Source organism: Halichoerus grypus, chromosome 2, assembly GCF_964656455.1.
Source record: "Halichoerus grypus chromosome 2, mHalGry1.hap1.1, whole genome shotgun sequence".
Taxonomy (NCBI): Eukaryota; Metazoa; Chordata; class Mammalia; order Carnivora; family Phocidae; genus Halichoerus; species Halichoerus grypus.
In genome coordinates, this window is record NC_135713.1 from 4,832,688 (window position 1) to 4,851,540 (window position 18,853).

An 18,853-nucleotide genomic window follows, 5' to 3' on the forward strand; every position below is an offset into this window, starting at 1 on the left:
AACCGTGGTGGTACCTGAATGAACACGCTCTGCTGAGGAACTCAGAGGCTTAAGTCTGGGAAAGCAGTGAAGTTTATAGTTTTTAGCCATTGAAGTTTATGGGGTAATTTCTCCAGTATTTCAAGGAGATGGACACGCCTCTCACCATTGCGCAGTTTGGCCACGCACACTGGAGCTTGAGTGGTAGCGCGCTTCCTGCAAACCTCTGAGCTTCCCTGGTCTTCGGGTCGTCCCAGCTTCTGGAGCACTGAACAAGCTTTTTGCTTGAAATTTCACCAGATAAAAATAAGTTTCAATGGGTTAAAGGCAGAAAGGGAGAAGAGGGGTGGAAGCCTCCAGGTTGGAGGAGGATCCCCTTCCCTACCGCAGGGGATCCCAGGGTTAGCCGCGGGTGCCAGGGACTCCGGGGGGGCCGCAGAGGGGCCCGCCCTGCGCCTTGAGCACTCGCCGGCACCAGCGCTGGATGCATTTCCCTGTTTCCGGCAGTTTTGGGAAAGACCCAAAAGGCAATGCTCAGCGGGCCTCTCCTGCCCTTTTCTGAACGCAGGGATCCCCTGGCGTGTGCGGCAGGAGGGGAGCCAGGCTGGAGGGGGTGAATTCGCGTAACGTTCACCCCTTAAAGTCATGACTCGAGAGGGCTATTCTTTAGGGGTTTTGCGGCGGGCACGCTTCCCGCATCCTCCCCGCCAGGCCCTGATTACTGGATGGGTCTTTATGAAAGCGTCCCCGCGGCTTGTCCCCTAGTCTTGGGCCTCCGCCGGCCCAGGACTGCTGTGTGGGATACTGAGCTCCATCTGGTCCCAGGGAATCCATAAACAGGTTGCTTTCTACCCTTTCCCGACACCCCTTCCCCTCCGGATTGCTCTAACGAGGCTAAAGGAGGTCGGAGGCTCGGGCCACGGGCCGAAGGACCCTGAGCCTCTGCGACGCCCATTGGTGCGCGCGCGTGCCCCTTCTCCCGCAGCTCCCGGGCCTCGGCCCGCTCGTGCGAAACGCTCGGCCCCGCGCCGCTCCCCGGCACCCGGCGGCCGGCCAGCCCGCCGCGCGCTACTGTCTCCCCCCAGCGGCCGTGGCGTGTCGCCGCGGGAGCCGGGCGGCGGGGGCGGCACGGCGCAGGCAAGCCCGCGGCTCCGCCCCGCGCCCCCCCCCCCCGCGCCACGGCCGGCAGGGCCGCCCCCTCCGCGCCGCGCTCAGCTCAGACGGAGCAGCCACCTCTGCAATGTCAGCAGCCGCAGCGGCGGCGACGCGAGCGGCAGCGGCTGGGGCCCCGCGGTAGCCGCCAGCGCGGCACGGCGGGCGCGCACGGCGCGAGCCCGCGGCCACCTCGCTGCCTCCGGGGCGCTGCGGGCGGTTCTGCGCGCCCCGGCGCGGCGCTCGGACTCGAGGCCAGCCCCGCTGCGGCCGCGCACAAAGGACCGCGGACACCGGGCTCCGGGGGCTGCGCCCAGGGACCGGCCGGGAGACGGCCAGCCGCGCCGCGTCCGCTGCACGCCTGCCCTCGCCGGGCGGCCGGAGCCCGAGCCGGAGCGGGCCCCGTCATATGACAGCGGCGACACAGCGGCCGGCGAGCGCGCGTGCTGCCCACTCGGCTGCGCCACGGCCGCCGGCGCCGGGGGTGGCCCGCGCCGCGCCCCGCTGAGTGCTCGTCCGTCGCCGCCGCCCCGCGCCCCCCGCGCCCCGGCTCGCGGGCTCCGGGGGCAGGAGCCGAGGGGAGCCCCCCGCCGGCGCCGAGCCTAAAATGGCCACGCTGCTCCGCAAAATCGGGCTCATCCGCCTGCACAACCGGGACACCGAGGACCCCAAGCACCACCACAACCACCGCGGCGGCGGCGGCCAGCAGAGCGCGTCGCTGCGCGGCAAGGGCGGCGCCAAGAGCGGCGGCCACAAGCAGCCCCAGCAGCACCCCCCCGGGGGCGCGGGCGACGCGAGCCCGGGGCCCGGCAAGGGCAAGGGCAAGCGCGCGGCGGAGCTGGCCCCGCGCGACAAGCCGCCGCAGCCGGCCGCGGGCGCGGCGGGGGCGGCGGGCGCCGGGGGCCCCCGGGAGCGGGCGGCGGGCGCCAGGGCGGGGCCGGGGCCGGCGGCGGCGGCGGCGGCGGCGGCGGGGGGCGGCAGCCTGGTGCCCGCGGCGCGCCAGCACCACTGCACGCAGGTGCGCAGCCGGCGGCTCATGAAGGAGCTGCAGGACATCGCGCGCCTCAGCGACCGCTTCATCTCCGTGGAGCTGGTGGACGAGAGCCTCTTCGACTGGAACGTGAAGCTGCACCAGGTGGACAAGGACTCGGTGCTGTGGCAGGACATGAAGGAGACCAACACCGAGTTCATCCTGCTCAACCTCACCTTCCCCGACAACTTCCCCTTCTCGCCGCCCTTCATGCGGGTGCTCAGCCCGCGCCTGGAGAACGGCTACGTGCTGGACGGCGGCGCCATCTGCATGGAGCTGCTCACGCCGCGCGGCTGGTCCAGCGCCTACACGGTGGAGGCCGTCATGCGCCAGTTCGCCGCCAGCCTGGTCAAGGGCCAGGTAAGGGGGGCGGCCCGGGGGGGCGGGGGGCGGGGCGGGGCGGGCGGCTTCTTCCGGACCCGGCTCCGACGGGGCGACGCGCCGGGCGCCTCGGGCCGCGTCCCGGAGTGCGGGCCGCCTCCCCCGTCAGTGCCAGCGGGTCTCGGGGCTCCGCGGGTTGTCGCCCGCGCGCCCTGTCTCGGCGGCGCGACCGCTCGCTTACCGCCCGGCTTTCCCCCGGGCCCTCCGCTGCCTTTCTCCGCTGTTTCTGGTGCGCCTGACGCGTCCCTTCTTCCCTCGCGCCCCATCCCTGCACCCTCTGTCCTTTATGGCTTTCTCCACTTCCCGTCCATCTTTTTCTCCTCGATCTTTGCCCTCCACCATCTCCCCCATCTCCTCTTCCTCTCTCCCTTTCCTCCTTCCCAGCCCCGTTTAATCTCCCCCTCTGCTCGCCACTCCCACCCACCCTTGCCCCTCATCTACTTCTCCCCATTTTGGACCCCCATAATCTCCTGAGGGTGCAACTTTACATGTACCTCAGGATCTGAATGCCCAAGCGAGTTTATCACTCCCCTCCCCGCGTGTGTGTGTGTGCGCGCGCGCGCTTACACACACACACACACACACACACACACACACACAGGAAGCTCTCCTCCCCAACATCTCAGGTGGGTGCTCTGCGGAGACCTGGCCTGCTGGTGAACCTGCTCCCCTGCTCTGCTGGCTCCTTCTGAGCGGCATCTAGGGCAAAGGTGAAAATTGTGCTTTTCAGAAATTTCACTGGAAAAGCAGAGGTGTGGTTTGAGTGGTTCCTTAAGTGACAAGGCCAGACTCTGTCAAGGAAATGCCTGGCACCTGCCCCCTTCCAGAACCACCACCTCTGCTCCTGGTCTCTCTCTGATCTGTTTCTTCCCTGGGTTTCCTCATGCCTCCAGGAGTTAAATCCTTTATCAGGGCTAAAGATTTTTAACTAAGTGGTGAAATGTGGGCCAGGGGAGGGGGGCGGGAGCTGGATGTCTGAGTCTCCTTGCCTATTGCACCAGAGGGCAGCTTTACCAAAAGAAATCCAGGGAACCTGAGAGCAAAGAATGAATGGATCTTCTGAAATGTGTTCCCACCTGGCTGCAGAAAGGGGCATGATGGTTTTGTCTTTCCACACTGTGTGCTCTTGATCGTGCTTGAGTTGGTTGATATTTTCTCCAAATCAATAGTAAACAGCTAATAAAGTCATATTTTTATATGGGCAATTGTAGATTTATGGAGAATCGTTGTTTTGTTTAGAAGACCCTGAATGACCTCTCGACTTGATCATTCTGCAGCCAGCGTATCAGAAGTCATCAGTCCCCTGTCACCTGCCTCTGTCCTTTTTACTGCAGGGTCTTTCACACTGTTCAAATCATGCTTGTTCTGCCAAGTTCACTGAAGGTGGAGCCCCTGGGATTCCACTCAAATAGCATCCTAACTCCAGTGGAGGAGTTAGGTCAAGAATGAAGTCTTTTGTTACCAAGTAACTATCCTGCCACTCTATCTTTTCTGGGATTTAGGTTCCACTTATTTCTTGAGTTAGGAAAAGGATGGATATGACAGTTCTGGAAAGACATCTTTAACTGAGAGAGCTTTAATGCTTTAACGTGAGAGGTTCATTCTGAATTCTTTCCGTTCAATGCTGGCTCTGATGTAAGATACTGAAATTTAATACGAACCACAGGAATGGGGGGGTCACTTTATTTTTTGAACACGATTTATACAAATGATGTGGAAGAATATTCTGCAAAATGCCTTTGTTATCTATGTCTTAAATCATTGCTAATCAGAACTCTCTGGAATAGTCTCTTACCTTCTTTTGTTCTCCACAGTGAGATGAGTTTAGGGACCAGGGAAAGAGGAATGTCGTTTTGCCTTACAGGGCCACAGAATCGTGACATTTTAGGTTTGGAAGAGATCCTAGACATCCCTTGGATCACAGCCTACATTTTGAAAGATGTAGGAAAATAAAAATTTCAAATGGGAAATGAGGAAGTTTCTTAAAAAGAGATATATCTTTGTAAATTAAATGGTTTCCATGTTTAAATTAATGTTATGCATAATAGTTGAATGCATGCCTGTGCACTTCTCTTAAAATAAGCAGGTCCTTGGGTCTATATTCCTTTCCTGCATAATTCAAATTAAGAGTCTTGCACACAGTTTGCAAGCTAGAGACTTCAGTGTTGCAAGTAATTATCAACATTTTTATTTATTATTTTCAAAATCTCACTTAATTGAACTCAGGGCCCTCCACCAAGCATATTGTATTATCAACTGTTCTAAATTCTAGTGTATGAAAGATCTAAACCGAAGGGAAGAACGCAGCAACTTATGAAAACACCAGTTCAGTTTCTTTGCATTTTCTGCGCTGACCTCAACACCCAAAAGACGCTGGTGTGGGATACACATAACCTCTCCAGAATGCAGTGTGAGAATAAGAGTAATGAAGTCATAACGCTTCAAGATTCTGTATGCAAAGGGATTCTAATAGCGTTTCAGGGACCCGAGCATTTCCTTTTATGAAGTCCCTGCCCACAGATTGTTAGTGCACATACTGTAGTTACCAAATTATTTCCATAGTTAAAGGTAATAGGCTTTGGGAAAGGAATCAAAGTACCTGATTAGGTATTCAAAGAGAACCGGGACTGCTACCAAACCAATAATTAGTTTAAAAGAAAGAATCATTCTCTTCTAGTTCAGTTCCTCCATCTGTTGGTATTTCTTTTTTAGGATTCGTTTTTCTTAAGCGACAAAATTAAGAAAGCCTTGTTTTCCTCTTGCATAACTACTCAGCTTAACTTTCTGAATTGAGGATACACTAAGTTGATTTTCTTTCTATCCCTTCAGAGAAATCGTAAAATCTTTTAAAGGTTTCATTGGTAAGAGTAGCAAAAGATTTGCTTAACAGTTTTGTGCACAAAATAAAAAGTTTGGGGTTATCACATGATATGATAAATTCAGTCATTTCACGAGACTTTACCTGACTGTTGGCCCGTGTTATCAATCTCTTCAGTGCTGCTTTATGGATTGTGGTTGTTTTAAATGAAATTCGTATATGTTGCTTGGATGCTGTATTCTATGCAGAGATAGTGACTCACCTGCCTTGCCTGTTTTTTGGCTATTACTAAAATCCTTCTTTTGACTTAATGGAGACGTTTTTGGTAATTCTTTTGGTTTTCTGCAATTGAATGAAAAATTCCCATACTTTTAAAGTGAACTGGTGAAAATGTTAAAACTTTGGGCCATTATTTATATCCTTTATCATTTACTGAACCAAAAGAAGAAGATCCCTAGCTCTAGGCTAGGATTCTCCACATTCAGAAGCAGTAAGATGTTGGTCAGCTGCAGTGTGAGCGCTGTGTTTGCACCTAGTAGATAGCCCCACGGGTGGACCCATTTGCGGAGATTTCCAAGAACAGGCTCTGGAAGCCTAGGCTCACTAGCACCGACCTTGGAGGGGCCTGGCCTGGGAAGTGCGGCGGAGTTCCCTGGCTCATACACCGGGTTTGGAGCCTGGGATCATTGAATGACTGCACAGAGACCCTCTATTTGCAGTTGTTCGAGCAGAAGGGTCCCCAAAAAGCCGTTCGAGGGGGGCTCTAGCTCAGCGTTCTGTTTTCTCATCACCGTACCTCCTGAGTGTCTCCTTTGCAATTAGTTAGACATCGCCAGGGGCAGGGAACCAGATGGCTCTTGGAAAGCTGTTCCTCACTCCTCCTCTGCTTTCCCAGAGCCAGCCACACGACGCAAGCCAGCAGGCAGCCACCGTGGCTAGCTGCCACGCGCCCCTCGCCGGGCCCCCGCCGGCTAAGCGAGCGCCGAGGCCGCTTCACCCAACTCGGTGCCCCTCTTCCGACGGTCTCTGTAAAGGGAGGGAGCTATAGCTCCACACAGCCAGGTGAAACCAATACGTCCTGTTCTGATTCTAGCAATGAGTGCCAAGGCGCTGGAAAGCGAGCCCCGGTCGTGAAGCCGGTCAGGAAGGGCAGAGTCAAGCCGGGGGCCGCCTAAGCTGCTGGCTGTCCCCGGGCAGTGGTCTGCTCCCTGTGGCCAGCGCGATAACCGTGTGTGTCTGCCGAGACCAGATACCCGGTCAGGTGTCAGCAGAATGGCGAGAGCAGCGGGACTGAAACATCCTCAGATCTTAGTGTTCGAACTCCAAACTGGTAAGCAATTCAGAGTTCGTCTCAGAGTTAGACTCCGAGTTAGTCTCTGGGATCTTTGAGTAATGGAAGATGGCAGGTGTCAGAATGTGGTAGAAAAGGAACGGGCTCTGCACATCGGCCCTCTGATGAGACGGTGCATCTCTTGAGCTCGACCTCAGGACTTCAGGTGCTGTGCATCATGAGTGTCGCTGAGAATTGTGTGCACACACACGTGCACACACACAAATACCACCTTCTTCAGAACGTCTTCCGAAGTACGAGGCCTAGGAACGGCATTTTACTTAGGACTGTGACATCTCCAGTTCTGGTCAGAAAAGGCGATGAAGGTGACCAGCCCTTTGGGTCCCAACGTGTATTGGCTTCCAAGCTGTTGTCATTGACACACGGTTTGAAGGCCTGTGTTAGTCTACTCGGGCTGCTGGGTGGCGTAACCAGCAGAAATTCGCGGTCTCACGGTTCTGGAAGGCAGCCTTCGGAAATCAGGTGTCAGCAGGGCAGGGCTCTTGTGAGGCCGTGAGGGGGCATCTGTCCCCAGGCCACGGTCCGTGGCTGAGAGATGGCTGTCTCCTTCCTGTGTCTTCAGAGGCCTGTCCCTCTCTGTGCGTGTCTGTGTCCTAATTTCATAAGGACACCAGTCATATTGGATTAGGGCCCACCCTAACGACATCAGCTTAACTTGATCACCTCTATAAAGACCCTGTCTCCAAATACAGTCACATTCCGAGGCTCGGGCGATGAGGACTCCAACACGGGAATTGTGTGGGGCCACAGTGCAGCCCAGAACAAGCCCAAACAGGAATTTTGTAACTAATTCAGCCTCCTAGAGGCTTTGGCTGGTTTGCAAAGTAGTGTAAGTGAAGCCAATCCCTATGAACACAGGACCAAACTGAGGAGGGCCCAGCAGGACCAACTTGGAACAGAGTCGGCAGCCCCTGTAGGGGAAGCGGTGGGGGGAGGGGAGAGTGTCAACAGTGACAACCAGGGGGTGGGTGAAGCCATGGGTTCAACGAGGAGAATGCATTGGAGGGGAGTCCTTATGAGTCACTCTGTCATTTTGCCCTTTGCCAAGTGTAGGTGACAGAGATAATTGCCCACCCAGGATGACTCTGCAGCTTGAAGTAGCCATGTGCTTGACTGTTTGAAGAAAAAATAGCTTGTTCTGATATCAAGTAGGACGGGCAGGAGGACACAGACAGGACTCTGTATCCTAAAAATAGCCCCATGCCAAGTTGGCGGGCTCCCACAGCTCGCTCCCTGGGATGTGCACAGCCTGTGGCTGAGGGCATGGTTAATAATAGGAGCCACTCACTTCACCCTGAGCTGGGGACCTTCGAGAATCTGAATTTGCGAGAGGACAATGTCAGTGCGTTTCTGTTTATTTTTCTGATTTAGATGAAGGGATGTGAGAGGTTTGTTTTTCTAGTTAAAGGACAGCATAGTTTGGGTGGGGGGTTATTTGTTAATAGAAAATGCCAATAAGTTAACAATGTTTCAAAGTTCACTTTAAAGCCTGAGGCCCACAGCCGAGAGTTCTGCCCTTTTCCTTCCCTAGGAACAGGCGTGTATGAATCCATGTTTACAAGTAAGGCAGACCCAGCCCGACCACTTTGGGGACCCCTAAGGAACCAGCAAAATGGCTTTCATGCTGGTTTTGTTTTGTTTTGTTTTAAAGCACCCACTAATAGTGGGTTCTTGGAGCTGCATTTCAGATCTGGTGAAAGTGTGATCTTCGCTGGGTTGATAAAGTAATGGGGAGGTGAGAAGGAGGGATGGTGGCAGGTGTCACTTCTTTCCTCTCTGCCAGGGGTTCTTAGCCCCCCGGTAAATTAGATGTCCAGGAAGGGTTGAAATTATTCCAGTGCTGGGACCCGACCCTCAGAGAGTGGGACGTCATGGGTCTAGAGTCGGGCCCCGGTAGAGGCTTGGAAAAACTCCCGTGTGAGTCTAATGTGTGGCTGGGGTTGAACAAGCCGCCGAGGACCAGGACGTGTCCACTTTCTGCGTACATTTCCCCATGAGCAGCCACACAGGACCTGCAGGTGGCGGGATGTAATCGACCTCTCTCCTTCCCTCCTCCCGCCTTGGTGGACTCGCTGTCCTGGGCCACCCCTGGCGGAGCCCCCTGGAAGCCCTCCTTTTTAGAAGAGCCATCACAAAACCAAGCCCTTCCTCCCTGGACCGAGGGGGAGTGCGACCCCGGAAGAAGGGCGTGTGCTCAAGAGAGTTCACTGACCCCTTAGACACAGCTGGGAGGGCTCGGGAGCTCAGGCTACCCAGAGGTGACCAGTAGGGACTAACCAGTTCTTACGGCACGGGATTGAGTGCCTACAGACTACTGTATACTAGACATTTCCTGGGTACACAGTGGTGCCTAAGACTCACAGCAAGTGGCTGCCACGGAGAAGTACCCAGTGGGGACAATGAGAAACCCATTCATCTTTGTCTTCGGCATGCCAGGGCCATGCCAGTCAGACCTTGCATGGATAAGTGCCCATTCGTTGAGTATCCATGGACCTGACCACTGGCAGTGGCCCGTGTGTGCACTGGGGACTTGCGAGAGGTGGAGTCCTGGGGTCAGCAGGGTCTTCAAACCTTCTGCGTGATGTTCGCAGAGGGAACATTCTCCTTCCAGGCGGGTGGGACCCCAGCGTTCAGGGCTCGCCTGTGTTTCTGAGTGTTATTCCATTGCCAAGAAATAGGAAGATCAGGCATTCCCAAAAACACACAAAGGAGTCGTTGTAATGGCAGAAATGTTTCCAGTAACCTCCACGCTTTCCTACCCAGCAAGTCAGCAGACTACAATAAGGGTTAATTGTTCACTAATTCTGCCTCATCACACTTCATTCATTGGTTTGTTCCTTCATTCCCATTTGTGGAGGGTCTACCATGCCGTGGCCCCCCCAGCCATGATGTCCCTGGTGTTCCCGTGGCACTCCTTCACCATCCTATGTGTCATCCCCGGCCCTCCTCCCGGCCGGCTCCCTGCCCAGCCGGGGGGGAGTAAGTGGTGCAGGAGGACCCAGGATCCCAAATTGAGAACGTTGGGGGAGGAAACTGATTTGGGACCCACCAAGGGGCAAAGGACTGGAAGTAGAGGGCAGGGCATGATCGTGGAGCCGAGAGAAGTCACCAGACCTACCTCTTCCCCGCACAACAGGCCTGGGCATGGGCAGGGAGCAGGATAAATGGGGACTCTTCCTTTCAGGTTTTCCCACCTGCCTTTTCTTCTCCACCTGCTCTCCTGCCTCATTAGATGCTTGTCACCTCCTGCTTGGACTCCTGCGGTGCCCCACCCAGTCTCTCTGTCCCCTTCCGTCCTCCCTGCTGCAGCCTTCCTGGCTCCTCCAAGACACAGACCTGGCGCTCTCACATCCTTCATTATGACCCTTATGGAATACCCCACAAGCCCCCAGGTGCTCTCCACGCATGGTGGCCCGACCCACCTGCCCTGGCCCCAAGAGGGTCTACCCTCTCCCAGCCCCTCCCAGCCCTTAGCTCACAGGCCAGCTCCCTCCCCAACATTCACCCGGTGAGACCCAGGCCATCTTCTCAACGACCTCACATTTTCCGGAGGACACTGTTCTCTGTCCTTATCCTGCTAGACTGCATTTACATATGACAACTGTATTGCCCCTCCCATTGCACAATGCCCCACGCATCCTGTGTGCCAAGTGAATTGTTGGTCACGCAACTTCCTGATCCGAGCAGACACCCCATTCCCTTCGCTTTGTCCCTGGTTGCAAAAAAAGATTGTGACTATGGATTGGGTACTCACTATGGACAGGCTGCTGTCATTTCTGAAAAACTCAAGAAAGAAATGCTTTTTGAATATAATTGCTACATTGGTGAAACAACTCAGATTGAAGGAATTACTACTATAAAAATAATTTCTGTAGTATAAATACTAATTCTCCATCACAATATTTGGCAGGCAGTCCCGAGAGTTTTTTATTATTATTATTAAAAGTTCTTTGATGAGAGAGGTAAGGAAATACTATCTTAGGATGGATTAGGTTACATTTTAAGTTGAAAGGTACTCAGCTCACTTGGGAATCAAAGGAAGAATTTACATAAAAATATTAAGGTAGTGCTTTCTGTTTTTTGATCTTGAAAATCAGACATTTCCAAAAATCAGAATATGGAGTTACAGAATTGATTATATATTGGTTATAATAAAAAGCAGTTATTACTATTTTATAAATTTGGATGTGTTGTGCACATAATTATTAAAACAATTATTTTTGCCTTGTTGACACATACGAATTAGGGTGAATTTTGAGTGTCAGGCTGGATGCCCATTTTGCTTCCCAGGAGACACCAGTCAGAAATTGGATGTAATGGTACAAAATAAATATTAATTGCTGCAAGGATTAATCTGTGTTGAGGTCTTTCAGGATAATGACATACCCTACTTCACTCTGCTTCCCAGCCAGGGAAATGTAGAAATATTGTGGAGGAAACTTGGAATTGAATTTGTTACAAGCTTAAATTCATTGTAACTAGTTGAATATTATAAGCCTTTAAAATGTAACTTTTAAAAGTCATCAGATTACCAAAATAATAATTGCTTTCATCTCCCTTTGTGCACGGGGGCTGCTTCTCAGGGAAGCTTGCTCTTCAGCATTGCACCCACAGGCAGAGAACACTCCCCTGGGCTGGGAGCCCCTGCAGTCCTACCTGGGGAAAGCAGAGCACACTGGGGTAGGGTTCTGGGGAAGTGCCCTCCGCCAACCTGAAACTAGCACAGAGGAGCCCCCCAGAGTGGTCCCAGCAACCCCACCCCTCACAGAGCTGCTCATTTCTTCTTGATCACTTGTACAATGTATATGGTGAAACATCATCATCTTAGCTCATGGAAGACAGTTTCTCTAACTGTAGGATCCACCAGTGGAGTTATATAAAGCTTAAAGGAAATTATTATCATTCATAAATAAACCAGATCTAATAAAAAGTGAGTTTGAAGTCTGCTGGATTGAATTAGGTGATTTTTTAAAGTAATTTTGTTGAAAGAAGAATACTGGCCTCTGCCTTCTCATGGTCAGGAAAGATAAAGGTCTCTTGTTGGTTATTCTCCCAATGGGTCAGAGAGGAACCAGAGACCTCAGAACCCCTTCCTGCCAACTCTGTCTCTGATGAGGCCTACTGAATGCCCCCTTTGGCATTTGGGGAGACCCGTGGACCCCTCCTCAGAATAATTTTTTTTAATGCACAAAATAAAATTCACAGAATTTCAAAGGAAATCAATTATATTGAAATACATTATCACATTTTTTAAAGTGTTGGACTAAAATAGGACATTAAGAAGCACATCTTTATTAACATATGTAATGTTGAGATCTAGAGACAGGTCTGACAGCTCCTATAATTGGACATAGCAGTGGCATTTCAAGATATCTACACCAACTGGAATGTGATTTTCTTTTAAAATCTTGTTTTCTGTTAGTGACAAAGTCAAGGCATTGCTAACACTGCTGGGGTTTGTTACCTTCAATCATAATTAAATGAAGTGCTGGATTGCAATTAGGAGATGGTGAAAACAAAGTCATTTTTTCCATCCAAGTTTAGGTACCCTTGTACCGTTGGGGATGCGGGCATGGCCCCAGGTCAGGAACCCCAGAGAGCACGTGGCTCTCAGTGTCCATTGCTCTCTTGGGAAAGCTCTGAAAGCTTATAATGCAGCTTCTGGCCAGAACACTGGGATTGAGGTTGAGGAGTCCAGCATGGATGTCAGTTCCACCATCATCCTGTTGGGTGGAGTGGGGATAAAGCCATGGACTGCAAGGCAAGCACAGGGCTCCCATGCCATCCCTTCTTTCCAACCTGCTTTGCTGCCGGGCAGGTAGACACCTCCTCAAGCCTCAGATGCCTCACCTGAAGATGAGAACTGTAACCCCATTTCCCAGGTGAATCGTAATGCCCAAAGGGAATGATGTACACAAGCGCCCCAAGCAGAGGAGCTGATCAGTAGCTGGTTCTTCCTCCACAGAAGTAGACTAAGTAGTGAAATAAACACACAAGGGAAGTATCACCAAAGACCCAGAATTGGACTCACATTCAGATCCATTACACACAAGGATCTGCTTTCATAACTTTTAGCATTTCAGGGCAATATTGACATTCATTTGGCTCAAATTGTTTCACGCTTGCCCATGATCTTACAAATAATCACAAAAATCTCAGGATAGCCTGCCGCTGCCGCTCACTGCGGGCTCTTGTCATGGCGTCTGTTGGTTTTCCATCCTTGAGTCATCATGCTCCGTGGGGAGCTGATTTCTGATCATAACCGTGACTGTTTATTGTCCAACCACAGGTCTGAGGACTACCGTTCATCTTTATGACTGCTCTCTTAAGAATCCTGTTTGTTATCAGTATCATTAAATTAGCTTAATTTTCTTGGCGCTGCTAAGTGAAAAAATTACACATGAAAACATTATTTAATACATTTATTTCATCGTATCTCGGTGCACACCAAATGTTTTTGTTAGCCATTAAATATGGAGATGCTATCTTCATTACGGAATATGATAGCCACTGGAACACTTGGGCTACCATTTTGTTTCAAGATGAAGACCTGGCTCAGAAGTGAAATTTAAAATTGTGTAAAATGCTGTGGACGCCAGTCGTGGCCACAGTTCAGCTGGATCACCTCTCTATAATGCACAGAGAATTTCACTGTAGTCAGGCATGCTTTGCCTTTCTAAATACCTTCAGGAAAGGCTTTTCCTTCAGTGCAATTTAAGGGAAATCTAGTTGAAATGTTCAACCCACAGGATTTGCATTTTTTTCAGAAACCTCCGGGAGTGGATACGTGACATTGTGACTGTTGGAATCGAACCAACAGTGAAAACGGTGTCTGCCTCACTTTCTCGTTGCTCAGTTAGGGCCCCGAGTGTTGGCCCCAAAACTAGGGTTAGTCTTCCTGAATTGGGTAGGAGAGCACCTGGATGTCTCCAGGATCCTTGTGACCCCTAAGACTCCAGTGGGAAGGAACAACATTCTTGAAAGGAGAGGGGATGGCAGAAGCTCGCTGATCCCCCAGGATCTATACGCTGTTTCTGTTGTACTCTTGATGATTTTCCCATAGTTGAGCCACACCGAAATCTGAAACCCAACCTCTGAGGTCATTAGAGGCCTGACTGTGCTCCACCCCGTGTTTCTCAGCCTGCTGCCCACGCCGGTCTAAGAAGGGGTGTTCTCTTGTAAGTGAATCTGTAATATCTAAATCGGTGGATGGGCTTCGGTGGGTGTGGACCGTCTTCAGCATCATAGCGAGCAAACAGAAACAGTTCTACCCACTGTGGCTCAGACCGATTTTTCACATTTCTGTATATTTCTTTTTCTCTCTGGTCATCAACTCTTTTGGTTGAGATCATGTCAGTTGCCCGATCCTGAGAAAATTATGAAAGGACCTCAGTCCACACCTTGGCCCCGACCACACACCCCTGCGTCCGGAGGCCTGCTGGTCTCCTGATCAGAGGTGCCACATGGTTCTCCAGGCTTCACTGGAGGGACAAGCCAGCAGGCTGTGTGCTCGCTGTTAGTCAGCACTTGATGTTTGCCCTTGACGGGGCCGTAAGCTGCACGAGGGCAGGTGCCCCTGTTTAACATTTAAGGCCTGTGGGAAAAGGGACAGCGGGTGCCACTTCAGAACTCGTCAAGGTCAGCACCCAACCAGGAAAGGCTCTCACACCCAGGCGTGGGAGGAGGTGTAGGAAGGAGGGAGACGTCTCTAAGAGGCGTTAGTGCAGGGGAAAGGTGTGAAGGTCCCGCCAACAGGTGCCGGCCAGGGGCAGCGTCTGGGGTGGGCCGGCGGGAGCAAGACAGACCCCCATCCCAGAGCATTGTTGGCATTCACCTTCACCATTTCCAGAGGCCTTCCACGGGCATGGCTTTCTGGAAGTCCAAGACAGGGAGGGATTCTAGCATGAGGAAGACGATGGGCTGGCAGCCAGGAGGGGCCAGGCAAATGCCTGTTTTCTAGAGCTCCCGCTGGTAACGTCATTGAACTAGACCACTGCTTCTCAAGCAGGAACTGGGGACTTAGAATTCCAAGGCGCATCTTCTTCCCTCTCTGTTGTCTCATTTCTGTAGCACCATCAAATAGGAGTTGTCAAAGACCCAAGTTGGAGAGACCACTGATTCGAGAGGAGGTGGCCTCCGTGAAGGCCTGGGCAGAAGCAGCTGGTGACAGGACCTGAGGAAGAAAGGAATGCCTTCACTCAGGACAGAATGGGCCTCATCCAAAATCCCTGTGGGGCTGCCCCCATAGGCCCAATGGAAACATCACTCTGTGCTTTGAAATTAAGTTGCCCCGGAGGGTTCAGGGAAATGTGAAGATCTGTGCAGGATGGAAATGCTTCTGACATTTCCGGCTCCTAAATCTACCAGGAAAGGCTATTATTTTGTAGTGTGTTTGGTCTTATGAAGAAGGATGCAGTGATGCTAACTAGCCTGAGGAGTCAGGCATAGTTTAAGAGAATGACAAGAAGGGAGACTTTCTCCAGTCATCTTTGCTTTCAGAAGTATGACTCTCTCCATCATCCATTTATTGGCTGGTCCACATGGTCCTGTCCTTCTCATGTGATCCTGTCTACACGGCCCCAGTGAATATTGCTACTGTGTGTGTACCCAGTCTTCTTGTCCTTCATCTCCTGCCAGTCTCCTTGATTTCACTACTTTCTGCTATTCTTCAGATTCAGTAAGTCCCAATATTTATGTGTAGGTCGCATTTTAGAAAATATTTCAGAAAATTCTAGAAGGTATCACTCAGGTTGAATAAATAAAACCTTACACATGTGCCATATGTTAAACTTCTAACATGGTAATCTGAAGAAATCTGGGGAAAGATGCAGGTTTGGGAATGCCTGCAGAGACGAGAAAGAACCACATGGATGAACAGGAGTGTGGTGTTTGTTGGGCAGGGTGCCTCGGGCAGGACACCCTTCCGTGTCTCCATGCTGGTGTAGACATCAGAGCTTGTTGGCTCGTGGTGTGGCCACCACCCCCTCCCACACTCCGAGGGCTTCAGGCCCCGGTCAGGACACAAGGGACCTGGAGCTGAGCCTTGAGCCAAAGAGTTCCCAAAGCCCAAGCTTAAGCTTAGCATTTGTGCTGTGAGTTTAAACTGACGTTTTTTTCCACAATATTCTAAGGTTGTTGTTGTTGTTTTAATTTGTAGAATCACATCATTAAGCAGGGTTGGGAAAAGTCGGCGTAGTGAACGTGCTCACCCGTAAACAAAGATTTCACCGATGTTTATTGAGTTGTGACAACATGGGCATTTCTTTGCCATTTAAATCGAATTCTGCAAGAGATTTAAAATCCTACACCAGACAATTCCAAAATTCCTAAATTCCAAGGTCAGAGTGGTGAGTTGTTATCCCATCAATGGCAAAGAAATGAGAAATAGCCCCCAGTCCATTACAAAGGAACTTTCCAGCACACGTTCTCTGTCTGACTGTAAGGTCGTCATAGGAAGTAGCTGACCTCACGTCATGCCGGCGTCATTCCTTAGAGTCTTCTTCACACATACTCGTACTGGAATTTCAGAGCAAGGTGAGGTAGCAGCAATACTGAGATTATGTCTAAAGAAGAGCGAATATTTTAATTTCATAACAGAACACCAGGAAATTAGAAAAATGGAACTCACCAAATTGCTGTCCCACGACCCAGTGTTCTCGGCCTTGGCCTCCACTGCCCCGAAAGAGGAGAGGTGCTGTGGAGCCTGAGGGGGGTGGGGGACCCTGCACTCCCCCTACCACCAGTGCTCTGGGGGGCGCCCTGAGGTGCTTCTCCGTGCCCCCCAACCGCTCCCCCAGGACCCAGGACCTAGCAGCTCAGACTCAGGGTGAGGAGGGGGGCCACAGCTGGAGGCCAGGAGCCAGCTCGAGTCCTACGTGGGAATCAGCATGGAAACCCAAGACCTGGTCTCCCCACGAGCTCTTCCTGTACCACATGACGCCCACTCGGACTTCCCAAGTTAACCCCCATCGGGCTTCAGTGAAAATGGAGTCTTGACTCATCATTTCCCCAACTTCGAACTCTCTCTTTCCTCCTGTTCTGAGCATTCATCTAATCCACCGCTGTGTTTATCACCTCCCGGCTCACTCCCAGCTGTCGCTCTCTGCTGTTCAGGCCTAGGGTAGCCTCCCCTCTGCTCCCTGTCCTCCCCTCTGCTCCTAGGTCCTCCCCTCTGCTCCCAGTCCTCTCCCCTGCCCCCTCCCCACCCTCTCAGGTCCCTGGACAGCAGGGAGGCTGGAAGGCGGTGAGCACTCTGACTGAGGGACTGGATTAGGGAGACCCAGCTCAGTGTCTTAGCAGTGGGTCTGCCTGTCCCTTCCGCTCCGCACGTCCTCCTCACACACTGGAACCGTCCGTGGGAGGACTCAGTGAGCTGCCCCAGGCAGGAATTTGGCTTCCCCTCGGGCACCCCAAGGCCAAGTCTCCTGTTGGCATCCCAGCATCCATGCAAGCTCATCTGCGCCTCACACCCTGCCGTCTCCCTTCTCTGTGCAAACCCCAGAGCATTCTGCTCCCCGCTTGCTGGGCACATGCTTCCTCCAGCGATCCCTGCGGTGTCTCCCAGCCTGCGGAGCGGGATCCCCCGGGGGAGCACCTCCCCATAAATGGAGCACCTGCCCCCGGGGGAGCACCTCCACAGCGGAGGAGCACCGTGGTGGGGCTCCAGGGGGCACGTAGAGACCAGGGAGACGGTCCAGCCCTGCAGCTGGTAGTCACTCCACAGCGACTGCAGAGAGACTGAGGTGATGACCTTCAGGTACTGCAGGACCATGAATCATCAAAGGAAGATTACGGGTGTTGAGCGCACTGTAATTGCAGTGTCAGGAAAGTGGACATTTTTAGCAATAAAATGACACTCAATCAAAAGGCGTTCACTCGTTGACACCAAGTACCAAAATAATTTCGCCCCCAGCACCGTGTGCATCCCACATGACTTGAGTTTTCTTTTCTTCTCTCAACGCCAAATTTACTGGTCATGGTGATTCTGGAAAGGAGAATTGGTTTTATTGTTTTTGTTTCTAATCACGTGCCCTTGAAATGTCATCATGCTACTTGCCAGAAAACCCAGGAGGTGGACGCCTGACGGAGGCTGGGGTCTGGGCTGCAGAAGATAGTGAGGGACCCTGCTTCTCGTCCCTGGTTCATCCATCCTGTTCCCGGTGGTTGCTCCTTTTGTCCAGCAGTTTTAATGTGAAGGGTGTGATTTTAAGAACTTGTCCACCAACATCTCTTCCTTCGTTTCTTCCTGGCCTCGTCCTGATTGGAGGTTTCTGTGCCACTGTGTAAATTCATTCTGTCCCTCTCCCTCTGCTCCTCCCTCCCTCCCTCTCCCTTTCTCTCCCTCCCTCTTCCTCCTTTTCTCTCCCTCCCTCCTTCTCTCTTCTCTCCCTCCCTCCCTCCCTCTATCTCCCTCCCTTCTGTCCCTTCCTCCTTCCTCCCTCCCTGTTTCCCCTCCCCCTGGCTCCCTCCCTCTCTCTGCTCCTCCCTCCCTTTCTTTCTCTCCCTTCCTCTGCCTTTCTCTCCTCCCCTCCTTCCCTCTGTCTCCCTCCCTCTCCATCTCCCTTTCTGTCCCTTCCTCCTCTCTCCCTCCCTTCCTCTGTCTCCTCTCCTCTCCTCCTTCCATTAGGCTGTAACTTTTCTGGTTGGAGCTTGTATTAGCCTGTATTATCTAAGGTTGCTGGGATCACAAGGTACCACAGACAGGTGGCTTTAACAACAGACATTTATGTTCTCATGATCTGGAAGCTGGAACATGGAGATCCAGGTGTGGGCAGGTTTGGTTTCCCCTGAGGCCTCTCTCCTTGACTGTCAACCCCCTCTTCTCCCTGTGTCCTCACCTGGGCGCCCCTCTATGTGGGTCTGTGTCCTGATCTCCTCTTACAAGGACACCTGTCAGATTGGACTGCTACCCCCCCCCCCACTTCCATGGCTTCGTTTTACCTTAATCACCTCTGGAAAGATTCTGTCTCCAAATACAGTTAGATTCCGAGTCCTTGGGGGTTAGGACATCAACATATAAATATTGAGGACACAACTGAGCCCAAAACAGAACCTTTCTTTCAAAGCATGCATGAGTATCCACTGTGCCGTGAACTTGGAGTGTCACCTCCCTGGTTGCCAGGGGCCTGGTGCTGGGGCCACG

At 52.2% G+C, this 18,853-nt stretch overlaps 1 protein-coding gene across 1 annotated transcript in view; it reads left to right on the forward strand.

The window, feature by feature from the left end:
- The first annotated feature begins 1,214 nt into the window (after positions 1–1,214).
- Positions 1,215–18,853, forward strand: part of UBE2QL1 (ubiquitin conjugating enzyme E2 QL1) — a 36,552-nt gene continuing 18,913 nt past the window's right edge. The window contains exon 1 of the mRNA XM_036104217.2: positions 1,215–2,521. Coding sequence (XP_035960110.2) covers positions 1,739–2,521 — 783 coding nt within the window. The 5' untranslated portion in view covers positions 1,215–1,738. The remainder of the gene's footprint in view (positions 2,522–18,853) is intronic.